General features: G+C 32.1%; 5 protein-coding genes and 1 long non-coding RNA gene across 11 annotated transcripts; 4 read left to right on the top strand and 2 right to left on the bottom strand.

The window, feature by feature from the left end:
• Nucleotides 1–1,156: 1,156 nt before the first annotated feature.
• LOC106310234 (WEB family protein At3g56270) lies at nt 1,157–3,171 on the bottom strand. The gene is made up of 2 exons (XM_013747469.1): nt 2,885–3,171; nt 1,157–2,414 (listed from the first exon to the last, which is right to left on the bottom strand). The coding sequence occupies exons 1-2, from the start codon at nt 3,035–3,037 to the stop codon at nt 1,299–1,301; spliced, it is 1,269 nt and encodes a 422-aa protein (XP_013602923.1). The 5' UTR covers nt 3,038–3,171; the 3' UTR covers nt 1,157–1,298.
• Nucleotides 3,172–3,957: 786 nt separating this feature from the next.
• LOC106309158 lies at nt 3,958–4,371 on the top strand. The gene has a single exon (XM_013746222.1). It carries the CDS (start codon nt 3,958–3,960, stop codon nt 4,369–4,371), a length of 414 nt encoding a protein of 137 aa, XP_013601676.1.
• Nucleotides 4,372–11,468: 7,097 nt separating this feature from the next.
• On the top strand, nt 11,469–12,526 carry LOC106307975. Its single transcript, XM_013745080.1, has one exon. It carries the CDS (start codon nt 11,728–11,730, stop codon nt 12,337–12,339), a length of 612 nt encoding a protein of 203 aa, XP_013600534.1. The 5' UTR covers nt 11,469–11,727; the 3' UTR covers nt 12,340–12,526.
• Nucleotides 12,527–12,625: 99 nt separating this feature from the next.
• LOC106307973 lies at nt 12,626–14,198 on the bottom strand. 2 transcript variants are annotated; one of them, XM_013745078.1, is made up of 4 exons: nt 13,800–14,198; nt 13,504–13,642; nt 13,234–13,294; nt 12,626–12,856 (listed from the first exon to the last, which is right to left on the bottom strand). In XM_013745078.1, the coding sequence occupies exons 1-4, from the start codon at nt 14,128–14,130 to the stop codon at nt 12,695–12,697; spliced, it is 693 nt and encodes a 230-aa protein (XP_013600532.1). In that variant the 5' UTR covers nt 14,131–14,198; the 3' UTR covers nt 12,626–12,694. The 2 variants fall into 2 exon arrangements, with proteins under 2 accessions (XP_013600532.1, XP_013600533.1); XM_013745079.1 differs by having other exon boundaries at nt 12,626–12,838.
• A 3,618-nt stretch (nt 14,199–17,816) lies between these two features.
• LOC106308004 lies at nt 17,817–19,518 on the top strand. Of its 5 annotated transcripts, none has more exons than XR_001263454.1 (6): nt 17,817–18,056; nt 18,158–18,303; nt 18,391–18,558; nt 18,647–18,793; nt 18,973–19,032; nt 19,121–19,518. It is a non-coding gene; the product is annotated as an uncharacterized LOC106308004 (long non-coding RNA). The 5 variants fall into 5 exon arrangements; XR_001263452.1 differs by having other exon boundaries at nt 18,881–19,032; XR_001263453.1 differs by having other exon boundaries at nt 18,647–19,032; nt 19,121–19,172; nt 19,259–19,518.
• A 717-nt stretch (nt 19,519–20,235) lies between these two features.
• Nucleotides 20,236–21,409, top strand: LOC106309784 (copper transport protein CCH). Its single transcript, XM_013746917.1, has 3 exons — nt 20,236–20,449; nt 20,752–20,827; nt 20,940–21,409. The coding sequence occupies exons 1-3, from the start codon at nt 20,441–20,443 to the stop codon at nt 21,173–21,175; spliced, it is 321 nt and encodes a 106-aa protein (XP_013602371.1). The 5' UTR covers nt 20,236–20,440; the 3' UTR covers nt 21,176–21,409.
• The last annotated feature ends 652 nt before the right edge of the window (nt 21,410–22,061 follow it).

Here is a 22,061-nt window from a genome sequence, read left to right as displayed (position 1 = left end):
GTCTATTTTTGTGATCAAAACTTGAAAATTGTCTACTTAGGAGAATTGCCCATTAAAAAATATACATTTGAAGTCTAAGAGCATCTCCAAAAGGACTCTATATTTTAGAGTTTGCAAAACTCTATATTTGAAGTTTCAAAGTGTTCTTCTCCAAAAGTGAAACTTTAAATTTATTTGTAATTTACACTATGGTCCTTATATTTTTTCATAATTAATATAAATCAATAAAAAATTTATAAGTAACTAGAACATATATAAAAATATTACAATAATATTAATTAATAAAATATTATACTAAAATATAAAATTATAAGCATAAATACATAATTAAATATTAAACTACAAGCAAAATACCACATTATTCAATTAAATTATTCTTGTAATGCTTCATCTTCGGTTACACAAAATTTGGTTGGACAATATTTTAAAAGTTCCGAAAAAAATTTACTAGACTATTAGTGTTGTTGTAATATTTAAATTTGTATAATAATTATGTCTTCATGTATCTTTTTAAAAAGTTTTTTTATTAAGTTTCTTTTGTAATATTCTTGTAGTCTAATTCTAGTTTTAAATATTATAAATCATATTTTTTTAAAATTATTTAATTTTCTGTGTAAAATTTGAATTATTAAAATAAATTTGAAATATTTATGATATACAAAAGTTTTAAAGAATAAAAAAATAAATGTGAGAATACTTGAAAATCATAAAAGTGATGTGTAATTAATTATAAGGATCTAAATGCAAATAAAAATATGAAACTTTAAATTTGGAGTTTTGAGTAGTGAAACTCCAAATATGAAGTTTCACTACTTAAAACTCTAAATTTGAAGTTTTGAATTTCTTTTTTGGAGAACAAAAAACTTTATATTTGAAGTTATAAAGTTTCATTTGGAGATGATCCGAGAGCAAAAAAAAAGTATATAAAGTAGTTGAGTTGAGTTTATTCATTACGGATCACCAAATCAGACAGTTAATCTAACCTTTTAATACATTGATTAAAGCTCATAAAATAATGAAGTTGCTCACCACCTAAATCATAGTATGAGCAGTGCCGTTCACTAACTCCAATAATCAATTATCATTACAAAAAGCTTTAGTTTTTTCATAATATTTTTTCTTTTGGTCACATTTTGAATAAAAACGACACATTTCATAATAATCATTATGGTTTGTTTATAATAGAAGCAAACAACACTCATATATGATCAAACGAATTAAAACCAAAAGATAAATTAAAAAAAAATAAGAACTGAAATGACAAAACATGTGTTTTCATCAAAGGCTGAGGTTTTTGCTTACTCTATTTGTTCAGGAACCGTGTTGTGCATGAATCTAAACTTTCTCCTCAAATGTTTCTCATCAATGTTAGGGACTTGTTTCCGGTTTAGGCCACTGCCGACTGAAACATTACGTTTTAGCATCGGCTTAGGGAGATTATCAACCGGCTCGTGCTGGCTCACATGGCTCAAGAAGGAGCGTCGAGGAATGTTATCATCTCTCATGGGCCGCTTTGCTCTAATAGCTTTCTGATCTTTCCATGACTCAATGTTCCACTGGCGAACCGCATCTTCTGCTTCAAGCTGCTTCACGTTAGCGATTTCTACTCTGTTTAACGCATTTTCTAAGGCTCGTTGGCTTTGTTTAACTTCTTCATTAGCTTCCTCCAGCTTCCTCATGATCTCAATGGATATGTCTTCTTGCATTTGTTCTTTGAGTGTTAAAGGTGACCTCGGTGGCTCTGGAAAGCAAAACTCTTCTTGGTCTTTCTTGCTGGATAGTATGGCCATTTCAGCAATGGCAAGTGCTTCCGCTGCTCTAGCAGTTTCCTCCATTTTTCTTGCAGCAACCAATCTCATTTTTGCGGTTTTCAGACATGCATTGCTATGTTTGTTATCATTGGTTTCAACAACCATCTTAACTTGTTCGCATTGCGGGTTCACGGATACATTCTTGGTAATGAATCTCTCTTCATCATCATGTTTTAACCTCAAACTGTTGAGCTCCTCAGCTAGAGACGCCACTCCAAGAAAATCTTTATGTTCCACCGTCTTCATATTCAAAGATTTAACGTAGGATCGGATCATTGAAAGATCTTCCATGGTTTTACCAAGATTCATATTGGCTTGCTTCAGTTCCATGAAGATCATATCTGGAGACCTCATGGGACTACTACGATGGCAACGTTCATCATGGTTCATCTCTTTGATTTGTGAATGGAGATGTTCAGGGCTCTCCATGCATCTCATGGGTTGTTGCTGCTGCAGCTCCAGCTTGAAGTCTTTTACGATCTTTTTTGTTGATCCAAGAGCTTCTAGAAAATCTAGAGTTTCTAACTCTTTCATGATCAGATCCTTCTCAAGCTTTGCTGCATTTTCTTCCATTTTCTTTAGGTCAAATTCTCCCACACCGTCCTGGAGAATCAACAAACAATCAAAAACATATTATAAACCATGTTCTCATGTTTCAGACACCAACGTAAACTAAATGTAATGTAGAACTTGCATAATTCTCATGCTAAATAATATAAAAATCAGTATATATATTTTGCCGGCTCTAGAGAGCAACCACATCATATATGCACAGAAGCATTGAAACTTTCAAACATGGCCTTAGATAACATTTTAACCTAACCACAGACCAGAGCAAACAATTCAAGACGACTTTGAAACTGTCACACAAATACATCAAGGGGAAAGGTCCTGATTTAGGTAAATGAAGCTTTGATCTGTATGGCTCCTAAATTTGTAAAAAAAAATTATTAAAATCTCACTAAATTGTTTATAGCCTCTAAAATTTTAGGCAGGCAATGAATTTGTACATGAAACATATGATACTTAAACATGCATTGCACAACAAGAGTTAAAAGAAAGACAGAACTCACGTAATTGTCTTTGAGTTTGAATGGAACCCGAGAAGGCCCACGACTACATAATCCGGTTACCTCCGACCCGGATACGATTCTCACATCCCGGATTCTCGGTGTACCGGGAATAGCCTCCGCCGCAGGGTTCTTTTGAAGCCTCCTCTCAGCCATTCTCAGCCTCAAGAACAACAAATGGTTTGTCAAAACTCAAAAGGTTAAGAGAATTTAAAGAGAAGCTCATCACAGTAATCATGGTTACTGCGCAGAAGGAGACATTATAAAGAAAAGAGCTCTAAGTGATTCGCTATCATTGTGTTTTCTCGTTAATGAGTCAAAACGACCAAGGCAGGATTAAAGAAACGTAGTGAGGATAATCAAGGGTGTGTACGTGGCTTGTATTGATTGGTTCTTTGGCTCTCATAATCAACGTATGTTTTCTCTCTTTGACTATACTTGACGTGAAACTTGGTGTTCTTGGGCCGTTGATTAAGGAAGCTAACTTGGGCCACTGATCACGGAAGTATCTAAAGGTATCGTGACGAATTCAGGTCGCCAATTCGTCATTTATAATCTTTTGTATAAGTTGACCAAAATTACTGTATATAAAATAAGAATATGAACTTTACAAGAACGGCTTCTGGACCGACATGTCCCAGTCAATTCAAGATTTAAAAGATGTGGAGAATCTGAATCTATTATTCATCTTTTCTTCCAATGTCAGTATGCTAGAAAGGTTCGGCGCCTCGCTCCTTTCACTACTGAACTAGAAATTAGCGGAATGACAGATTTGGTTGACTTGTGGTCATTGCTCTACTCTAAACAATGTCTGCTTCCTGCTGGAATTACTTCGAAATCTCTGGTTCTCTGAATCCTCTGGAGCATATGGAAGGCCCATAATAAATTCGTATTTGAAGAATTCTCATGCGTTCCCGAAGATTCTCTATCTATGACGATAACCCTGGCCCGAGAATGGGACTCAAACCAGGCCCATGCTGATTCTCATAAAGCGACGAGAGCACATGCCCCACCCCAATATCCGCAGGACGCGACTATTGTAAGATCAGACGCAGCTTGGTCCCCCCCTTGGTACGATGGCGGGGCTGGGATGGGTGCTCCTCTCACCCTCTTCTCAGCGGCCTTTCCACAAACTCTCACCCTCTTCTCAGCGGTCTTTCCACAAACGGGTGGCTGGGGTGAACTCGGCCCTCATGGCAGAGGACTTAGCTCTACTTGAGGCCGTTAAATCAGGGATAAGTGAGCATCTGAAGACGGTGGTGTTTGAGTCGGACTCTGCCCATTTGATCAGGTCCTTGAAGACCGACTCTTGCATACCAGAGCTCTATGGAGTGGCTGCAAATATCTTATCCTTTGCATCTGTCTATGATTATGTTGTATTTTCTTGGATTTTTCGGGAGAGAAACATCGAAGCTGATCGTTTAGCAAAGTTCGCTTTGAATGTATCTGACAATATGGTGGTTGACGAAGCTTTTATGGCTTCCAACTAACATTTCCTCTTTTAATTAATATAAGTTTCAAAAAAAAAAAACTTTACAAGATACAGTTACATATTTATTATTTTTGTAAGAAATTCTGGAGCTAAACTCATAATCTTTTTGGACCAAAGACAAGATCCCTTAACAAATATGGCACCTCTACTTTTAGAAAATAAAACTTTACTAGAAAAAAGTAACAACTATCGGTACAGTTACATATTTATGTGAACGTCTCTTTAACCCCGACCGCCATCGTGCGTGAGCTCCCATGTTTTTCTTTTGGTTCGTGAATTTCAGTTTTCGTCTGAAAGTTGCTGCAATTTTTTTTTATAGAAAAAACGTTTATTGTAATCACTATATGATTTTTATATGTTTTATCTTCCTTCACAAGATACCGACATAATTTTAACTGCTATATTTTAGATCAAACGTGATTGATTTTGAAGAAAAAATCTACATCTATGACAAAAAACTGTACTTTTATGATATATGTAGTCATTTTTTATAAACCATTTCATATATTATTGTAGATGTTACATATTGTTCTTACAACATGAACTGAGGTGTAGCCTGATTTTCTAATAGAACAAAACCTATGTTGTTTGTATTCAAATATACGACTTCATTAAATGATAACTCCGCGCACGTGCGCGGACTGAGTTTTTTATACTAATGTGTGTTTATTAGATGGTTTTAAAAATTTGCAATACTACAATTTTGATTGACTGTAAAATGACGAATACAAATGTTGGTCTCTTAAATGTATCATCGTTGTTGAAGAGTTAAGTATTATAGCTCATTTTAGTTATTTTTAAGACTTCATATGCATAAAAAATTAAACTTTACGGCTAACATGAATCACAAAAACCATATAGACAACATCGATTGTAAAATGCCGAAAGGGGATTAGGTTTCCTGCTTGTTTACTATTAACTCTTCATAAGTGATTTCATTTTATAATTCTATAAAATTGTGCTTTCGTTCTCGTTTCTTTTTCACTGATAAGAGTTTTGTTTCTTTTTTTTAACTTCTTCTATGAATTCAGTGAATTACATATGTGTCAATTTAAAAAAATAGACATATGTAAAAATGAGTTTCACTCTAGATACATATCTAAAAATCAAATTTTTGAAGAAAATCACCGGTAAACTCTATTCACAGGTTAGTGTTCAAATCTAATATATCAAGTTGTTATAGAATATAAGTGCATACTCAAAAATCGAAATATAAATATCTATCTAGTATATATTCACCAGTTCAGTCTAAAAGTTATCTAATTCTAGAACAATAAAAAATTACTTATTTTATTAACATACGCTTTTGAAGTTTAATTACTTAAGAGTATACCGATAAAAAAATATATAATACTTTACCATTCTAGTATATATAAACTACATATAAAGTAAGAACTATTTGATTTATTAAATGATAAACCAGAAAACTTATAATAAATAGTTCAAATATGTCATTCTTACAATTATAATAGCCAAAAACAAATATTAGAAAAATGATCAAATGTCTCATTCTTCGAACAAACTCAAAAGAGGTGATTGGAATCTTGTCATAATATTTCATTAAAAGATTTTTAGAAATAAAAATCAAGACTAAAATATTTAATCTGAAATAAATAATATATATATATATATATAGTGCTTCCAATATTAAAAATCATTTCAATTTGAAGAAGTGTATTTCTGAGATTATGAGGATCAAATAACATATTAGAAACCACCTATTTTAAAAATAATTTATATACATAAAAATATATATATTAGAGTAAGCACATAAATCAAATCCAATACCTTTTGGGAGGTGTATTCAATCTAAAATTTGAGGCGATTTTTATTTTAATGAAGTTTTAGATGATTTCACTGAATTGTAGAGATTAAAATAATTTTTGTTAAACCACCCTAGAATATCACATAAAACCATGGGATTTGAGTTTTAAAATTTTTAACTAAAAAACTCCACTCAAACGCTCTAAAATCACTTGAAAACTTAAAAACTCCACAACTTAAAATATTTTCAATAACACTGGATTTGAGAGTAGTTTATAAAGTGTCAAGTTTAATAACATTGGATTTTAAATGAGATTTTAAAATTCATGTTTGAATAACAGTAAATTTGTCATTTTATTGCAAATCACCTAAAACTCCCAATTGAATACTCTCATTGTTTATTTACAATCATGTTTTTGTTAAATAAATCAAAACAGTCATTTTATTTACTCTTTATGGTATATATTTAAACTTTAGTAATATTGACATAGATATATAGACATAGATATATATAATATATTTTAATATAAATATTTATTATTGACACTTCCTACTTATATGATTTTATTAACATTTGCATATTTTCTGTAACAAAAATTTAAACCTTTAATCACAAAAATTTTAATGTGAGATTTATCAATAAAAATTTCAAAAGTAAAATATTAAGATCTCAATAACTATTCAATGCAAATTTTGAAATTAACATATTTTTATATTTTTATATAGTATATAATTTAATTTAAATGATATATATATATATTATGTATATCTATTAATGAAACTTCCTATTCATACGATTTATGATCATTTGTATCTTGTTTGAACAAAAAAAGTTAAGACATTGATCACAAAATTTTCAATGTGAGATTTTTACCGTTTTTAGTAATTTATAGTCGTTTTAAGAAATTCAAAATATAACATATAAGAAAAAATCTAAATTTATCTATTAATATAAAATTAAATAAAAAAAGAGAGAGGATACAAAAATTATTATCAAATATGTATTATTAATAATCATTAATTGTCATATATATATGTTAACTATATTAAGTAATTCCATAATTGTTATTTAAAGAAATAATTGAAAATATTTTTTGTACACTACTAATCAATTTGATAGTTAGTTTAATAAAAAAATATAATATATATTTGTATGGACCAACTTATTTTTCTAAAGATTCTAAATTTTTTTCTAATGATGACAAGTGGCTACGAAAACATGTTGTAGTGCTCCAGAATTAATATATAGGGATATCCGGAAGTTGACATGATATTCCCGTGGGATATTACGTTATGATTTAGAGTAAATGAGTGCGTGAAATAAATAGGTGGAGCTTTCTCATATAGTTTTCTAACCAACTTTGTAGACATCTTATATATTAAAATAGAAGTCATGACTTTTTTCATGTGTGATTTTTTAATTTGGACCGTCATTTAATTTGGACCATCACTTAGAAACCTTATTAAATGTATTTTATTAAGACTAATAATACATAGAATTTTAAAATACTTTAATCATAATATCTTTTGATATCTTTTTATTTTAATTTAAAATTTTAACAAATCTGTTTTAAAAGATTTTTACAAGATCTTCATTTTCGAAATTATATTTAAATACTCAGATCGTAAGTATAAAATATATATGTTCAAAAATAAAATCTAATACGTTGTTAAAATGGGTTAACATTAGCAAACTATATAATAAATGTATAAAAATTAACATGTATTTCTTTAAAGCTAATAATATAAAATCCTTGTAACTACTTTAATCATAATATATTTTCATTTTAAATATAATATAATATATATTATATTTTCATAATATAATATATTTTTATTTATATATTATATTTTAAAATTCTAATAAATCTCTGTAAAAATATTTTAACAATAACTTAATGTATTTTAAGTTATCATTTATAAAATGAAAAATAAAATAAATTATATCCTACTTTATCTACTTTATAGTCTTGATCATGTTAAAATACAATTATTATACTTAAATAAATATGATAAAAGTATATTCAATTGATAAATTTATAAATTTTATTTTCATAAACATAAACTGTTTATTTTAAAAATATAATATGATGATAGAACGGTTTAAAATTAGCAAACTATATAATACATGTCTAAAAATTAACACATCTTAGACTTTTGTATATACAATAATATATTATCAAAATGAATAAGCATAAAAAATATTGGTAAAAAGAAATCCAGCTTTGAAAGACGGGTTAGAATTTAACATAAATTAAATAAAAAATAATTTTTAAATATGTTTTCTCATACATAAACTAATTTCTTTAATAACTAAATGCAAATACAATAAGATAAAAATATAATAAGAATTGACAAATTCATACGGTTTTAAACAATTGATTAATTATAACATGTAAATTATAAAATTATTGTATTTAAAATAGTTATATAAATATTTAAGCATACGGTTAATGTTAAAAATATATACACTTATATTCTAAAACAATAATTTATGTATAGAAAAGTGAAAACAAACATCAAAATCTAGTTTCATTATTAAAAAGAGAGTTTGTGGCCATATTTCTCCATCTAATTAAAGCATGCACAATCCGAGTTGGGGGAGAATGGACCACGTACAAATACGAGCAATACCTCCATTAAATTATATACGGTCTCAACCGTCTTCCTCTCCTTTCATCCAACGGTCTCAAGTATCAAGATTCATCATCGCCACTTTATCATTAATCACCCTCCTTCACGTTTCTATTTCTTTTTCCGCATATGTATGAAATTAGAACCGACAAACTATTTCTTAATTAAATAATGCTGGGACTTAGCAGTTACCAACCACTCTACTGGTACCCTAGTTTATAGTCTAGTTCATACAATCATGTATATAATTGTGTACATATCTAAAACTTCAATGTCTAGTTGTCGATAGATTGTTCTCTCTACTTCAAGAGTTTAATTAACCCATTTACAACTTAAAAATAAACATAAAATATTCAAGGTTAATAAACTAAAGCAAGTTAATACGCATTAGCACTCTTAACCTTCGTATACATTCATTAAGATATACTCTTTCTATCCCCAAAATGTAAGATATGATGCATAAACGCAAATTTGTTATAAAACTAGTTTTAAGATAAATTTTTTTTTTTTTAAAGGGCCTTCGTATTAAAAAAAAACGTACAGAGATACACAAGGAGGATAAACATATATTACAGCTTTTAATTAAGGAGAAGAAGAGGGGAAGGCACATTGAAAACACTTCAATGGAAAGATTTTAGAGACAAAAGAGTGGAATTGTACCCCAGACCAGAATGTGAGAAGATCATTTCCCAAATTTCTTCCAGAATTCTTTAGAGCAGTAGTTTTGGACCTTGCCAGTTGCACTACATTTTTAGAAATTTTGAAAGGAGGAGCAGTTATTCCCAGATGAAAACGAGAGTTCCGTTCCTTCCAAATTTCGTACAAACATGCTTGCCAGATCTGAAGAGTGACCAGTTAGACAATCCTATCACGGGGAAAGCCAGACAACCAATCAATAACACTTTGCCAAGTAGTAGGGGCATTGAAAACGCCTAAGCGAGCCAAGCAGTTTCTCCAAACCTCCGCCGAGTAAACGCATTCGAAGAACAAATGGTTTATGGATTCTTGAGATAAACCACATAGCAAGCATGTACCTTCAACATCAAGACCCCACGATAGTAGCCTGTCCATGGTAGGATTACGATTCAACATGAATAGCCATGAAGTAATAGCATGCTTAGGAACTGATGCAGCATGCCACACCAAAGACGATCAAGGACAAGGCTGCCTCCTCTCCCTAGTATAATCCAAAATCTCCTTAGAGATAAATTTTTCTCTTTGAACACCATTAACTCTCCAGATAATCTTATCATTTCCATTTCCCAGAGATAAGGTGGATATGAATATATGAAGCTGGAGTTGTCTTTCCGAACGGGGATGAGGCAAATTCCAGCTACCATTGACTAAACAATCACTCACAAGAGAGTCAATTGAAATCCCTAGATCCCTAGGACCAGAGGCGCCGAGATATTGGATCAAAGGACCAAAAGGAGTCCATGGATCCCACCAGAAGTAAGTTTCGCCACCGCCATTAATCTCATAGTAAACTAGAGTCTGAGCTATGGGACATAAATTTACAAGCCTTTGAAACATCCAAGATGTATTGCGAACCGTTAGCTGAGACGACCAAAATGAGTACATGCTAAGATATTTCCTTCTCATCCATGCTACCCATAATGATCCAGCTCTGAAGTGAAGCAACCAAATATGCTTGAGACCGAACACAATATTCCAAGAGGCTGAATTTCTCAGCCCTAAACCACCCTCTACTTTAGGGCGACAAACATCATGCCAAGAAACTTTAGCACCTCTAAGATTATCTAGACAGCCATGCCAAAGAAAAGAAGTAGATAAGCTATTAATCATCTTTAAAACCTTTCCAGGAATACAGAAGACGGACGTCCAAAAGCCTATAATTCTTGGAATAACGGAAGAAATGAGTGTGAGCCTTCCCGCCAAACTCAAATGTCTGTTCATCCAAGATAAAATATGAATTACAAACATTTTAGCAATCATAAAATGGTCTTTAGGACTTAGAGAGTTCAAAATACAAACTAATAGTAAAATTGCATATACATTTATAAAACAGTTTAAAATTGAAACAAAATAATTTTCTTAAACATCGAATAATGGAACACAAAAAGTATATATTTTGCGACTGATAGCTATGGTGGTTGATCACTACTATATCCATGATAAAATATTTTAAAACATTGGTCAGTTAACAGAATATATAAAAACTTTTCATATAATTGATGATATACACATCATCCGATAACTAATTTATCATCATATCATAATTCAAAAGTATGTAATGTAACTATATATCTTTTTGGGTATAAACATACCCAAACTTTTGGTCTGAGTAGTTCCTTATTACGACAAACAAGGTTTTTAAACTTCGTTAGTTGTGGAGTCTTCATGTCTATAGGCTATAGCTTTAAACGTGCAGATTAGCTAGTCTAATCATTATTTCCTTAATAACAAGAACACCAGAAATAACGTCAAATGAGGGAAGAATATATACAAGGTAACATTTAATACTAAATATTAGTAAAACTCTAAGCAATGCATATAGCTTTGAAACTTATAACTAACCATTACCAATAATGTGATCTCCACGTCTCTCCCATAGTTAATGGGGAAGCATTAAGTAATGCATACAAGTCCAACAGTATGATAGCCACCTTTCATTTATTATCTAACCATTTCTTGCCCTATGTGTTATTTCGAGATATCGTTTCTTATACATGTAATATGCTCGTCCATATGAATTCTTCCCTATAGAAAAATCCAAAATAATTTAATAGCAACAAAATCAAACCATGATAAATATCCACACTTACAACCATGCAAAGAAGACTATTCTACAAGGTGCTCCTCTCCCTTTACTTTTGTGTTAGTGTGACAACCTTTGAATCTGGCACTTCTTGTTTCCATTATCGTACTTAAACTCCGACAAGAACCCGACTCAAAGACATAATAAGAGATCACAACACAGAGAGTTTGTTTAAATATGTCGGGAAGAGTGAGAGATGACGTGGAGTACTCTGCAATCTATGAGGATCAAGAAGATGAAGAAGATAGAGCCTCCTACTATGGCGGAGCCTCTATACCATTCACGTGGGAGTCAAGGCCAGGCACACCAAAACACAATCACTTTCCCGATTGCTCTTTTTCTCAGCCTCTCACGCCGCCTCCGTCGTATTACTCATCCGAGATTTTGTCGACGCCAAAGAGACAGACGTCACAGACCAAGGTGAGAACAAAACTAACTAGAATCCTGTCGATGTCTCTGTTTCATGATCTCAGGAAGAGCAGTAACAGTAGCAAGAAGACGACGAACTATGTCTCTTCAGGGCCATCGTATTCGTGGTCGTCGTCTACATCTTCTTCATCTTCCCTTTCCTCCTCGCCGCCACATTCTTTGAGAAAACCAGTCAGTCACGGTAACAAATCACAGGTTATGTACGCTAGCCGCAAACAGCACGAGCTTGCGTCGTCGCCGACCTCGACTCTGTGTTACTCCAATGGTGGAAGAAAAGGGTTTACTTCTTCAATGGGGAGTATGAAGAGAGCTCTGTTCTCTGGTCCTAGACATGGATCCGGCGAGGTGAACAAAGCTTGAGTATGTGAATCTGTTGTGTTCTTGATTACGTCCTATGAACTGCTTTGCCTCTTTGAACAGAATAAGTGTTATAATGCTTTGATGTATGAATGTATTATGATGCATATATATGTATATCTATAAAGCTTGTGTTGTAAAGTGTAAACTGGCATTTTTCATTGCATAACCATTAAAGTTCTCCCAGTACAACCAAGTCAAAGATTATAAACTGATATTGGCATGTCATGTGTATTAAGATTTAAGAGATAGATCAGTGAAAGATTTCATGTGAGAAGAAGCCTTAGCTATACAGTGATATGAACGAACGTGTTAAGGTGTGTCATGGATATCCTTAAGATAGTTTATCACTTCTTACTTAGTCTAAGTCGCTATCAGATACCTCTTCTTCTGCCAGCTCAAATGCATCGATCTCTGCAAAGTAAGCTCTCTGCTTCTCGATGTAATCCTGAGAAACTCCGCTAGCCAAATCATCTTCCTCATGCTTTGTTGTTCGCTGCCTCTGTAAGGTAATTAGAAACTAGAGAAAACTTAGAAAGGCTCCTCAAATGGATACAAGCGTGAAGCTATATCTAATTAAACAGTGTAACCTAATGAGAATGTACTAAGTCCACTTTTTAAATAAAGAGAAGAATATAAACGCGATTGAAAGACTAGACATCCATCCATCTTCCAACTATTTGTAGCACTGGTTTCAGAAATGACGACAGAACAATGTTTGTGACCGATCATTGTTGAAACATAAGATGCACTAATATACATTTTGCTAGAGGCAAAACAAAACGATAAACAAAACAATTACTATTTTTTTCCAGAGAGAGAGAGAGAGGTGCGAGCAACACAGAAACTATAACACTTGTGATAAGTTTATAAAAGCTAGAGCTTTCCTGAATTCACCTTAATGGGAGCCGCTTTCGAGGGCTTGACTGTGTTTTCATTTGCTTGACGTCTTTTCTTCCTGTGAATACACATTTCAAAAAGACTCACTTAAACAACAAGATACTTAAATTTTACACAGGCCACAAAATGCTAAACAAGTTTGATGGGCATACTAGGTTCAACACTAACCAGAGAGCATATAACTATGTTCTACCCTGATTCTACATACCATTAGTCATACAAGATCTAATTCTCCCAGAACCCAACAATCATATAATATAACTATACCCAGGGCTTGATATCAAGTCAAGACGAAGATTAGCAGCCACTGCGTCGTTACTCCTTTTTCTCTCAGGAGAAGCCTTCCTTGTAGCCGTGTAAACAGTGTAAGGCTCAGCAACCTCCTTGTCACCACCACCACCAACTCCTAAAGCATAATCAACCTCTTAAACATCATCTTAATATAATAAAGACACAGAACACATTCAAATTCAATTGAAAACCCTAGCAAATTTTCAAATCCACTGCAATTAGACCGTAATCGAGATGCTACACTGCAACCCATAGCAGGTGAAACAACTTACCCTCGCCGGAGCGCGAGTTTTGGCGGCGAGAAGGCGTGGTCGCCGGGAAACACAGATCGGCGGAGACACGGCGAGTCACGGGCCTCAAGCTCGTGGAAAGAGACTTGGGAACGAATCGGGGACTAGTCTTTGAGCTGTCGTTGCTGTTTCTCTCCTTGAGGGAGGTTTGATCGACTAACCTCTTGAGAGAAGAAGTGAGGCTCGGATTCGCGAATTTGATGACGGAGGAGGAAGAAGATGACTGTTGCTTGGTGGTTCTGGAGACGGTGTTGGTGCAGTCTCCGAGGGGTTTGCGATGTAGTCTTCGTGCGATTGGGCGATGAGGTTCCATGTTTCTCCGGTGAGTCGGAATCTGAGGGTTTAGTTTACGTGAGGAGATTGGCGGGAAGGTAAAGAGTGTGTGGACATTTTGGGAAGGAGAAGAGTTCTGAGGAAGTCTTGAGAGCTGAGGGGATTAATGGGCCCGATTTGGTAAATTATTAGTGGGCCTAGTTCATTAAAAATCAAAAATATTGCCTATTGCAGGTATGTATCCCAAAAAGGGTGTTTTTCAGTTACATTAATAATTTGATATTATAGAAAACATTTTAATTTTCTTCTGATATTAAGTGATATATTAATTAAACATCTTAGCATGTAGGAAGGTTTAGTGGGAGTAAAATTTATGTCGAGTTGGTTGATTATAAGAATCAAGATATAGTACTGCAATGATTTTAAGAATTTAGAGTAGTAGCGTAATGATTTTAAGAATTTAGAGGTTATATGCAATATTTTTAAAAAAAAATATTTGGAGTAAATTTTTCTAGAATTTAAGTTCCAATAATATTAGGTTTGACAGAATTATAGAATCATTAAGAACCAAACTTTTTGGATAACAAAAGATTTTGTAAATGATCAAACAATCATAAAATCAAGAACACTAAGAATGTTAGAATCCATTAATCAATAACACTAGAATTTAAGAATTTTAACAATCATTAGAAATTTACATCTCAGTAGCATCTCTTAGGACGGAAATAATAATAATTACATGTTGCATTTGAAAATATGAACTATTTCACAACAGTTAGTTTTATATGTACCATCATTAATGGTAAATAGTTTTATTTATATCATGCTTATGATATACAATTTTTTACTTTTGAAATATGGAATCAGAATAAGTGCTTCATTATTTACCATGTTGGAAATATGGATATTATTATATAAATATCAATATTTTTAGCAATCAGTCAGTCCCAAATTATGTGTAGAAAAATAAAGTTTTGTTCAACTATTGATCAAAAACCTTCCAATAAATATTGAATTATTAATGGTAAGAAACCCATATGGATATCTTACCAATATAATAAAATACTTTTAGTCTAGTTAAACAATTAAATTTGAAATTTAAAAAAGTGTCTAAACCAATGAAATAAAAGTATGTGTTATAAGAGTTTCTCAACTTTATTTTATGGTCTTTCATTTGAAAAACTCATTTTCTTCTCTCTCATGCATTTTCATTAATTTCCATTATTTTAGTTTTGAGAAGTTCGGTGAGATACTTCTATTGAAAATGTTCTAATTACTATGGTTGGGACTTATTTTTTGGATCCATATTCGGTCCGAGATCCACTCCGAAAATAGGAGAAGATCCGGATCCGAATAATAAAATCTCGGATCCGTCAAAACCGGATCCAGATATTTTGATTTAAATCTGAATATCAGAACCTGAATCCGTATTTTAAAAATATATTGATTTTAATTTTATTAATAGTTATATTTTATATTAATATTTATACATAAAACTAATCTTATAATATTATATTTTAATTTTATATTATTATATACATATATAAAATATTATATAAATATTAATTTATGCATTATTTTAGAATTTATATATATATATATATATATTTTAAAAAAATTGTCTTAATTAATTTTACGGATCTAGTATAATATTTAGACGAATATCCGAAATCCGGATATCTAAAAACATAGATCCGGATCCGTCCCACCTTTACTATCTACTATTTAGAATTGTAAATTAACATATAAGAGAATAGTCAGTAAGAGTGAACATAGTCGAGAAAGAAAAATAGTAAAAGTCTAAAATGCAAACTTATCAATACTATTAAAAAAGAAAAAATCCTAAAAATTCTATGTATGAAAGATTGTTGCACCTACTTAATTAATTGTTGGGCTATATAATAAATTAACCTATCTATAAAATATCAATCAGTGCTTCATACCCTATTTTTTCTCCTGCAGTCAACCGGAAATTATAACTAAGCAAGTCAAATTAATTTTAATCATATGTCGATGGTTTCCACCTTGTTATACCCACTTTCTTCCATATTATTATACTTACCACATAAAAAAATTGTTCTAGACACATTTTAAATATATACTGATTGTAACACTAAGAAATAGTAAAATATTCATGTGAACATGAATCTGAATAGTATTTAATTATAAAGTTACTCCGTAAAACACATCCTACGTATTTGATATATATGTATACCATGAAACATTAGTAATAGTTATGTTCATTGTTCAATGTTTATAAAACTATTATTGTCGATTGATTATAAGTTGCCCCTTTAACATTACTATATGGATGATATATATACCATGTATTTTAATAGTATTGATCATTAATACAAATGCATAACAAAATACAATTTACCTTTTATATGACTAATCAAATAGTTTATTCAATTTTATATACTATTATAAAGCATATGAGAAATTTAATTAATTTTCTTTTTTTAAAAACTATAAGATTTTTCTAGGTTTTTAGCAAGTAAACCGGTGGCGGTTCACTGGTTAATAGCAGTTTTTGGGTTAATCAATTTTTAATTAATAAATTTTTATTAAACTCAAATTTTGTTGAAACATATCAGTTGATAGAATCTCTGATAGAATGTTACATGAAGAACGTAAGCTATTCTAGATTATATACAACCATCGAGTTTACCGGTTCAACCACAAGTCCGAATCAGACTTAAAAGCCATTGCTTATATTTTAATTTGTCTATAAACCACATATGTACCCTACTAAAAAGAGTTGAATAATTTGTATACTTTCTTCCCACCATTTAAATGTGACCCTCAACATTTGGTTTCAATTCAAGTATTTTAGTTTTTGGTGTTTTGTTTCTATAAATATAGAAATTGTTCATGTATTTACAAAGTTTGGTTAGGTTTCAGTTGGATTTTTTTTTTTGTTCGGTTCAGAAGCAAAGTTGGAAACCAGGTCAGTTTCAAATTTCCAGTTCCATAAATATATGATCTACTCGGTTTATGAAATCCAATTCAGTTTTTTTTTCTTTTTCAGTTTGGTATGGTTCAATTCGTGCTTTTGAATAAATGTGCTCAGACTTATACATCATCTTATATTGAAATTAGTTAAAATATAGTTAATTTGGAAAACAAACCCGCGTTTTTAAACGGGTCAAAATCTAGTAATATATTGTTTCTCGTGTGCTTTATCTACTCAAAAATTCAATAGAACAGTTTAGTCTGTCGCATCAACCAATACTATTCAAAACTGACATATAGGCTCCGAATGGTGACTGCAGTTTGAGCGGTGCGGGACAAGCGGTTCAACTGCGATGCGGTTTTAACAGTTATAAAAACGTATAGATATATGGTATATGTAAAGATTTTTGTTACTGTTAACTGCGGTACGGGGCGGAGCGGTTATAAACATTTGAAGCCATAGTTGTGACTTGAGAGCAAACCAAGGTAGAATGTAATTTATTTTTTAGTAACTTAGACTATGATTATAGGGGTTTCTTAATATGGGTTTTTAAATTATTGAGAGATTTAATTAAATCAAAACAAAATTAAAAGCTATTACCGATCCTTGAGAAAGGATTTTGATAACCGATTACTAAGGGGTTTTTTACCCTACGTGTCAGCAAACCAGAGGAAAGGCATTTATTTTTTTATTTTTTTATTTTTTTCTTTTCTCTTGTTTTTCTCCGTCTTCTCCGATTCTCAGCCAGACCAATCCGATTCTCCGCCAGACCAAGATCGTGTTTGACGGTCCGATGAAGATCATGTCTGCAATCGCTGCGATTTGTGGTGTGGACTAAGTCGGCTTTTGAGCAGGATCTATGGACCGTTTGAGAAGCCGTCGGAGAAGGAGAAGGGGTATGTGCTTCCCAGGGCTGATGGTGAAAATGGTGAAAACTGTCACGTGAGCAGACTTGGAAGAAGAGCTTCGTCTGCTGGCATCTTACAGAGGCCAAACAGTGACCAAAACTGGTATGTGGTAGTTTTTTCATTTGACAAACTCTGCTTCACGTTTTATCTCTGTGATATTGTCCTTTGCTATATACATGTTGTGACTGATTTTGATAAACCAGTGCGAGGCATGATGTATTACCGAAAGGCTTTGGAGCTTCAGGCCTTCCTTGATATGGCAAAGGATGAAGGTGCCTCACGAAACTTTGTTATGATTACTTCTAAAACATCTGTACAAATTCCTGAATCTGCTTTCCCCAAAAGAGAGGTAAGCCTTCATCCAACCAAAAACACAGTTATTGTAAAATGTTTATATATTAATTACCTAAAAATGTTTATATATGAATGATTAAAGAATATTGAAAAAATGGAACATGTTCATGATGTTCAATATGCAATTTGATGAGTTGCATCAGAGACAATCACAATGGACGGTTCCAGACACAGAGCTAAGAGAGTCACTAAGACTTGCTGTTGCTGAAGTATTATTGCCTGCTTATAGATCATTCCTCAAACGCTTTGGGTAAAATCCTTTTTCTCTCTTACCTGCAAAAGCTTTTCAACATATTTTTAGTGTCAAGATGTAAACCTTAAAGATATTTAAATTGTAGGCCTCTGGTTGAGAGTGGTAAGAATTCTCAGAGATACATAAAGTATACAGCTGAAGATCTCGAGAGATTGCTGGATGAGTTGTTTGAAGGAAAGTCTATGAACGAACCACGACGGTAAAATCAAACTATCAAAGCTCATTTTGTAAGGTAAATTTCTGTCAAGCTACTTCACTTCTGTCTCCGTTGTATATGAAGTGTCAACAATTTGTGTTTGTTTGTTTGTATTTTTCTTAGTGATGAGTGTGTAAATTACTTGGAAACGAGTTATTTCTCTTTTGTATAACGTTTACGTATCAAGCTTTGAGCTAAAACCTGATCTCTGTCAGAAAGTATCACGCTTTGAGCTTGATGATTCTCTAGTTCATTGTGTTCTTCCCAGATTTTAGGTAATTTAAATAAATGGGTTCTCACTAGTTTCCCATTCTTCTTCTTCTGATTTGTGCTTATATAGTGGTTTGATCTTTTGTCTTTAAGGTAGAAGATGGAGCAATTCAAAGAGAGGAAGTTCGCAGAGAATGTGGTAAAGGTGTCACTTCTTCTAAAGCTCTTTGTGGTCACATGGCTTGTCACTTTGAGAGAGAGAAGATGGTGTCATGTTCTCATTTTTTTCAGGTCAAGAAGAGTGTAAAGTCATCAGTCATCAGTCATTAGTCACTAGTCACGGACTTGTGTAGTAATCACTTGTGCAATGCTTACGTACTAACTCTTGTAGTCTTGTATTCTTGCAAACTCTTGTAGTCACCAGTCACAGACTTGTAAAGTTTTGTGTCTATATAAACTTGTGAACTCTTGTAGTCTTGTGAACTCTTGCAGTCTTGTCTATATAAACTTTGTATACCAAACTTTTATTCACAACACAACACTCTTCTTCATTAATCACGCATCTTCTCTAAAGTTCATTCTCAAGTTCATTTTTGAAAACAAGTTTATAAACAAGTTTCCTTCGACTTGTAAACAAGTTTTATAAAAAAGTTTCATCTCATGGTTTTTTTTTCTCAAAACACTTTTGAGGTATCACTTGATGAAAATTTTGATCAACATTTTAATCAAACCTTTGAGAATTTTTTCATTCATTACCTTTGAGAATTTTTCCATTCAAACTCAGATTTTTTTTTTCGAATTATTCTCGATTATTGTACTAATCTTTGTTTTTATGTTTTTTTTAATCTATGTTTTAAATGTTATCTTTTAATATGTTTTATTTAATAAATAAAAATTTTATTAAAAAAAATTAAGAACCACTAATTAAGAAACTCTCATTGGACCGTTCAAAATGGGAGTTTCTTAACTAGAGTTCTTAACCCCACTTAAATACATTTAAAATATAATAAGTACATTTAAAATATAAAATAATCATTAAGAAACCCACTTAAAGATCATGGGATAATCATGCTCTCAGAAATGTGAACTTCTGAATATAAAGATGTAAAAGTCAAGTATTTGGTACTACAAAAAAATGTGTAGTACAAGAAGACCTCACAACTGTCTTTAATTCCTTTGTACTTTGTACGATTCGTTAGTGGATTTTAAAGTTGGTATGTCTTTTTCCACAACCGGTATAACTAACCTCCTAACACTTTTTATTCTATTGGAATATGGTACGTGCATTCATTCTAATAATGAGTTCGTTTCCTTCACGCTAACTCCTACACTGAGGAATCTTTACTTTTTGCCTTGCTATAAATTATCAAGAACACAACATCTCTTCTCATTCAACAAATTACAAAGATCTCATTATCTAATTCGGATCATCCATCTCAAAAGCTTCTCGTTTCGTTTCATCTAATTGTAGCCATGTCTCAGGTAATTATGTTTTTTTCTTATGTTACTTTGATCTCTTCGTCTCTTATCTTTTTCTTTTTCATCTTTTGGGGTTTGCATCTGTTTTTTTTATACGTCTGGTTCTTCTTGGCTATAGATAGATAAATTAATGTTTTGAAGAGCCAATGATCACTAAAAAAGCATGCATGCCCATTAGTGTTCGTTTCCAAAAGATGCTAACAATTGTTTAGGACTAATTGTTGATGTAGATATAAAATTACCTGTTGATATATGTATGGATTTTGGTTCTAACCTTTTCGAATTAAAATGCCTAATAAATGCAGACCGTTGTCCTCAAAGTTGGAATGTCATGCCAAGGCTGCGTTGGAGCCGTCAACAGAGTCTTGGGGAAAATGGAAGGTAATGTAATCGTCTAATCTTTTTTTTTATTTTCTTAGATACTTTCTATTAGTCATTTTTATTTTTATGCCTTGTAATTCGCTGACTAAAGGGTTAATGAAAATAATCTCAGGGGTTGAGTCATTTGACATTGATATAAAAGAGCAAAAGGTGACAGTGAAAGGTAATGTTGAACCTGAAGCAGTTATTCAAACAGTTTCAAAGACTGGAAAAAAGACTTCTTACTGGCCTGTGGAGGCTGAGGCTGAGCCAAAATCTGTGGCCAAGCCTAAGGCTGAGGTTGAGACTAAGACTGAGGTTAAGGTTGATGCAAAGGCTGATGCTGAACCAAAACTCGCAGAAGCTTAGACTAAGCCATCGCAAGTTTAAATACTAAAGATGACAATGAGGCTTCTTATCCGTATTGGCAATGCTTCTTTCACGTGGCCTATGTATTGTAAGAACAAAAAGATTTATGGTTTCTCTATATACCTAATACTTTTCAACTATTGAAAAGAATTTGTTGGAGACCCATGTTCTTCCAACTTCTTTTATTATAAGTTTTTTACTGATAAAATACTACGGGAACTAATCTTTAGATTATGGGACTTATTATTAACTTAACCGTTCATGCACCTGTCTTTAAAAAAATGGACCATACTCGAGAGAACTGTAAGATGATCCGGCCTTAAGAATTTGGAACCCCCAAAGCAAACGTTCATTTCGTGGCCTATGAATAACCATGGGTGTAACTGATAACCATTATAGAAATACTAGTAACCGACAGAAAAATAATGAATAGTAAATTTTAATAAGGAAGAGATTTGTTGTATAATTACAAACAAATGAACGAGGAAGAATGAAAATGAAAATGAAAACTGTTATGAAATAACTTATAATTTATAGTATCGAGAAATTTAAATAAGAGTAGAATTTGATACCCGTAGGAAGCAAATAACACTAGTATAAGGGAGAGAGTTTATTATAAGGAAGAAGAAGAAGATGTAATGGTTCTTTGATTATAAACTCTTGTTCTTGTTTATGGTGTACAAAAGAGTGAGATGAGTGATGGTATTTATAGTGAACAACAATACATAAAATAACAAAGATGATGCTTAATTTGGTAAATGAGTGGGTGATCATAATGCTTGATGAGTAGATGATCATAGTGCTTGAGTTGGTAAAGGAGTGGATGATCATAGTGCTTGAGTTTGGTAAAGAAGTGGATGATCATTTCAATGCTTAATTTATAACA

The sequence above is a fragment of the Brassica oleracea genome, chromosome C8 (genome assembly GCF_000695525.1).
Source record: "Brassica oleracea var. oleracea cultivar TO1000 chromosome C8, BOL, whole genome shotgun sequence".
Taxonomy (NCBI): Eukaryota; Viridiplantae; Streptophyta; class Magnoliopsida; order Brassicales; family Brassicaceae; genus Brassica; species Brassica oleracea.
Note: the sequence above shows the minus strand (reverse complement) of the source record. Positions and strands in the feature narration are given on the sequence as shown.

Bases quoted from the DNA above. Each gene is read 5' to 3' on its own strand.
- LOC106310234 (XM_013747469.1), bottom strand. From the start codon at position 3,037: ATGGCTGAGAGGAGGCTTCAAAAGAACCCTGCGGCGGAGGCTATTCCC. The intron at 2,415-2,884 runs GTGAGTTCTGTC...TTGATTCTCCAG, and splicing joins TCAAACTCAAAGACAATTAC to GACGGTGTGGGAGAATTTGA.
- LOC106307973 (XM_013745078.1), bottom strand. From the start codon at position 14,130: ATGGAACCTCATCGCCCAATCGCACGAAGACTACATCGCAAACCCCTC. The intron at 13,643-13,799 runs GTAAGTTGTTTC...ATTATGCTTTAG, and splicing joins AAACTCGCGCTCCGGCGAGG to GAGTTGGTGGTGGTGGTGAC. The intron at 12,857-13,233 runs GTGAATTCAGGA...AGTTTTCTCTAG, and splicing joins CGAAAGCGGCTCCCATTAAG to TTTCTAATTACCTTACAGAG.
- LOC106309158 (XM_013746222.1), top strand. From the start codon at position 3,958: ATGGCGGGGCTGGGATGGGTGCTCCTCTCACCCTCTTCTCAGCGGCCT.
- LOC106309784 (XM_013746917.1), top strand. The intron at 20,828-20,939 runs GTAATGTAATCG...AAATAATCTCAG, and splicing joins AGTCTTGGGGAAAATGGAAG to GGGTTGAGTCATTTGACATT.
- LOC106307975 (XM_013745080.1), top strand. From the start codon at position 11,728: ATGTCGGGAAGAGTGAGAGATGACGTGGAGTACTCTGCAATCTATGAG.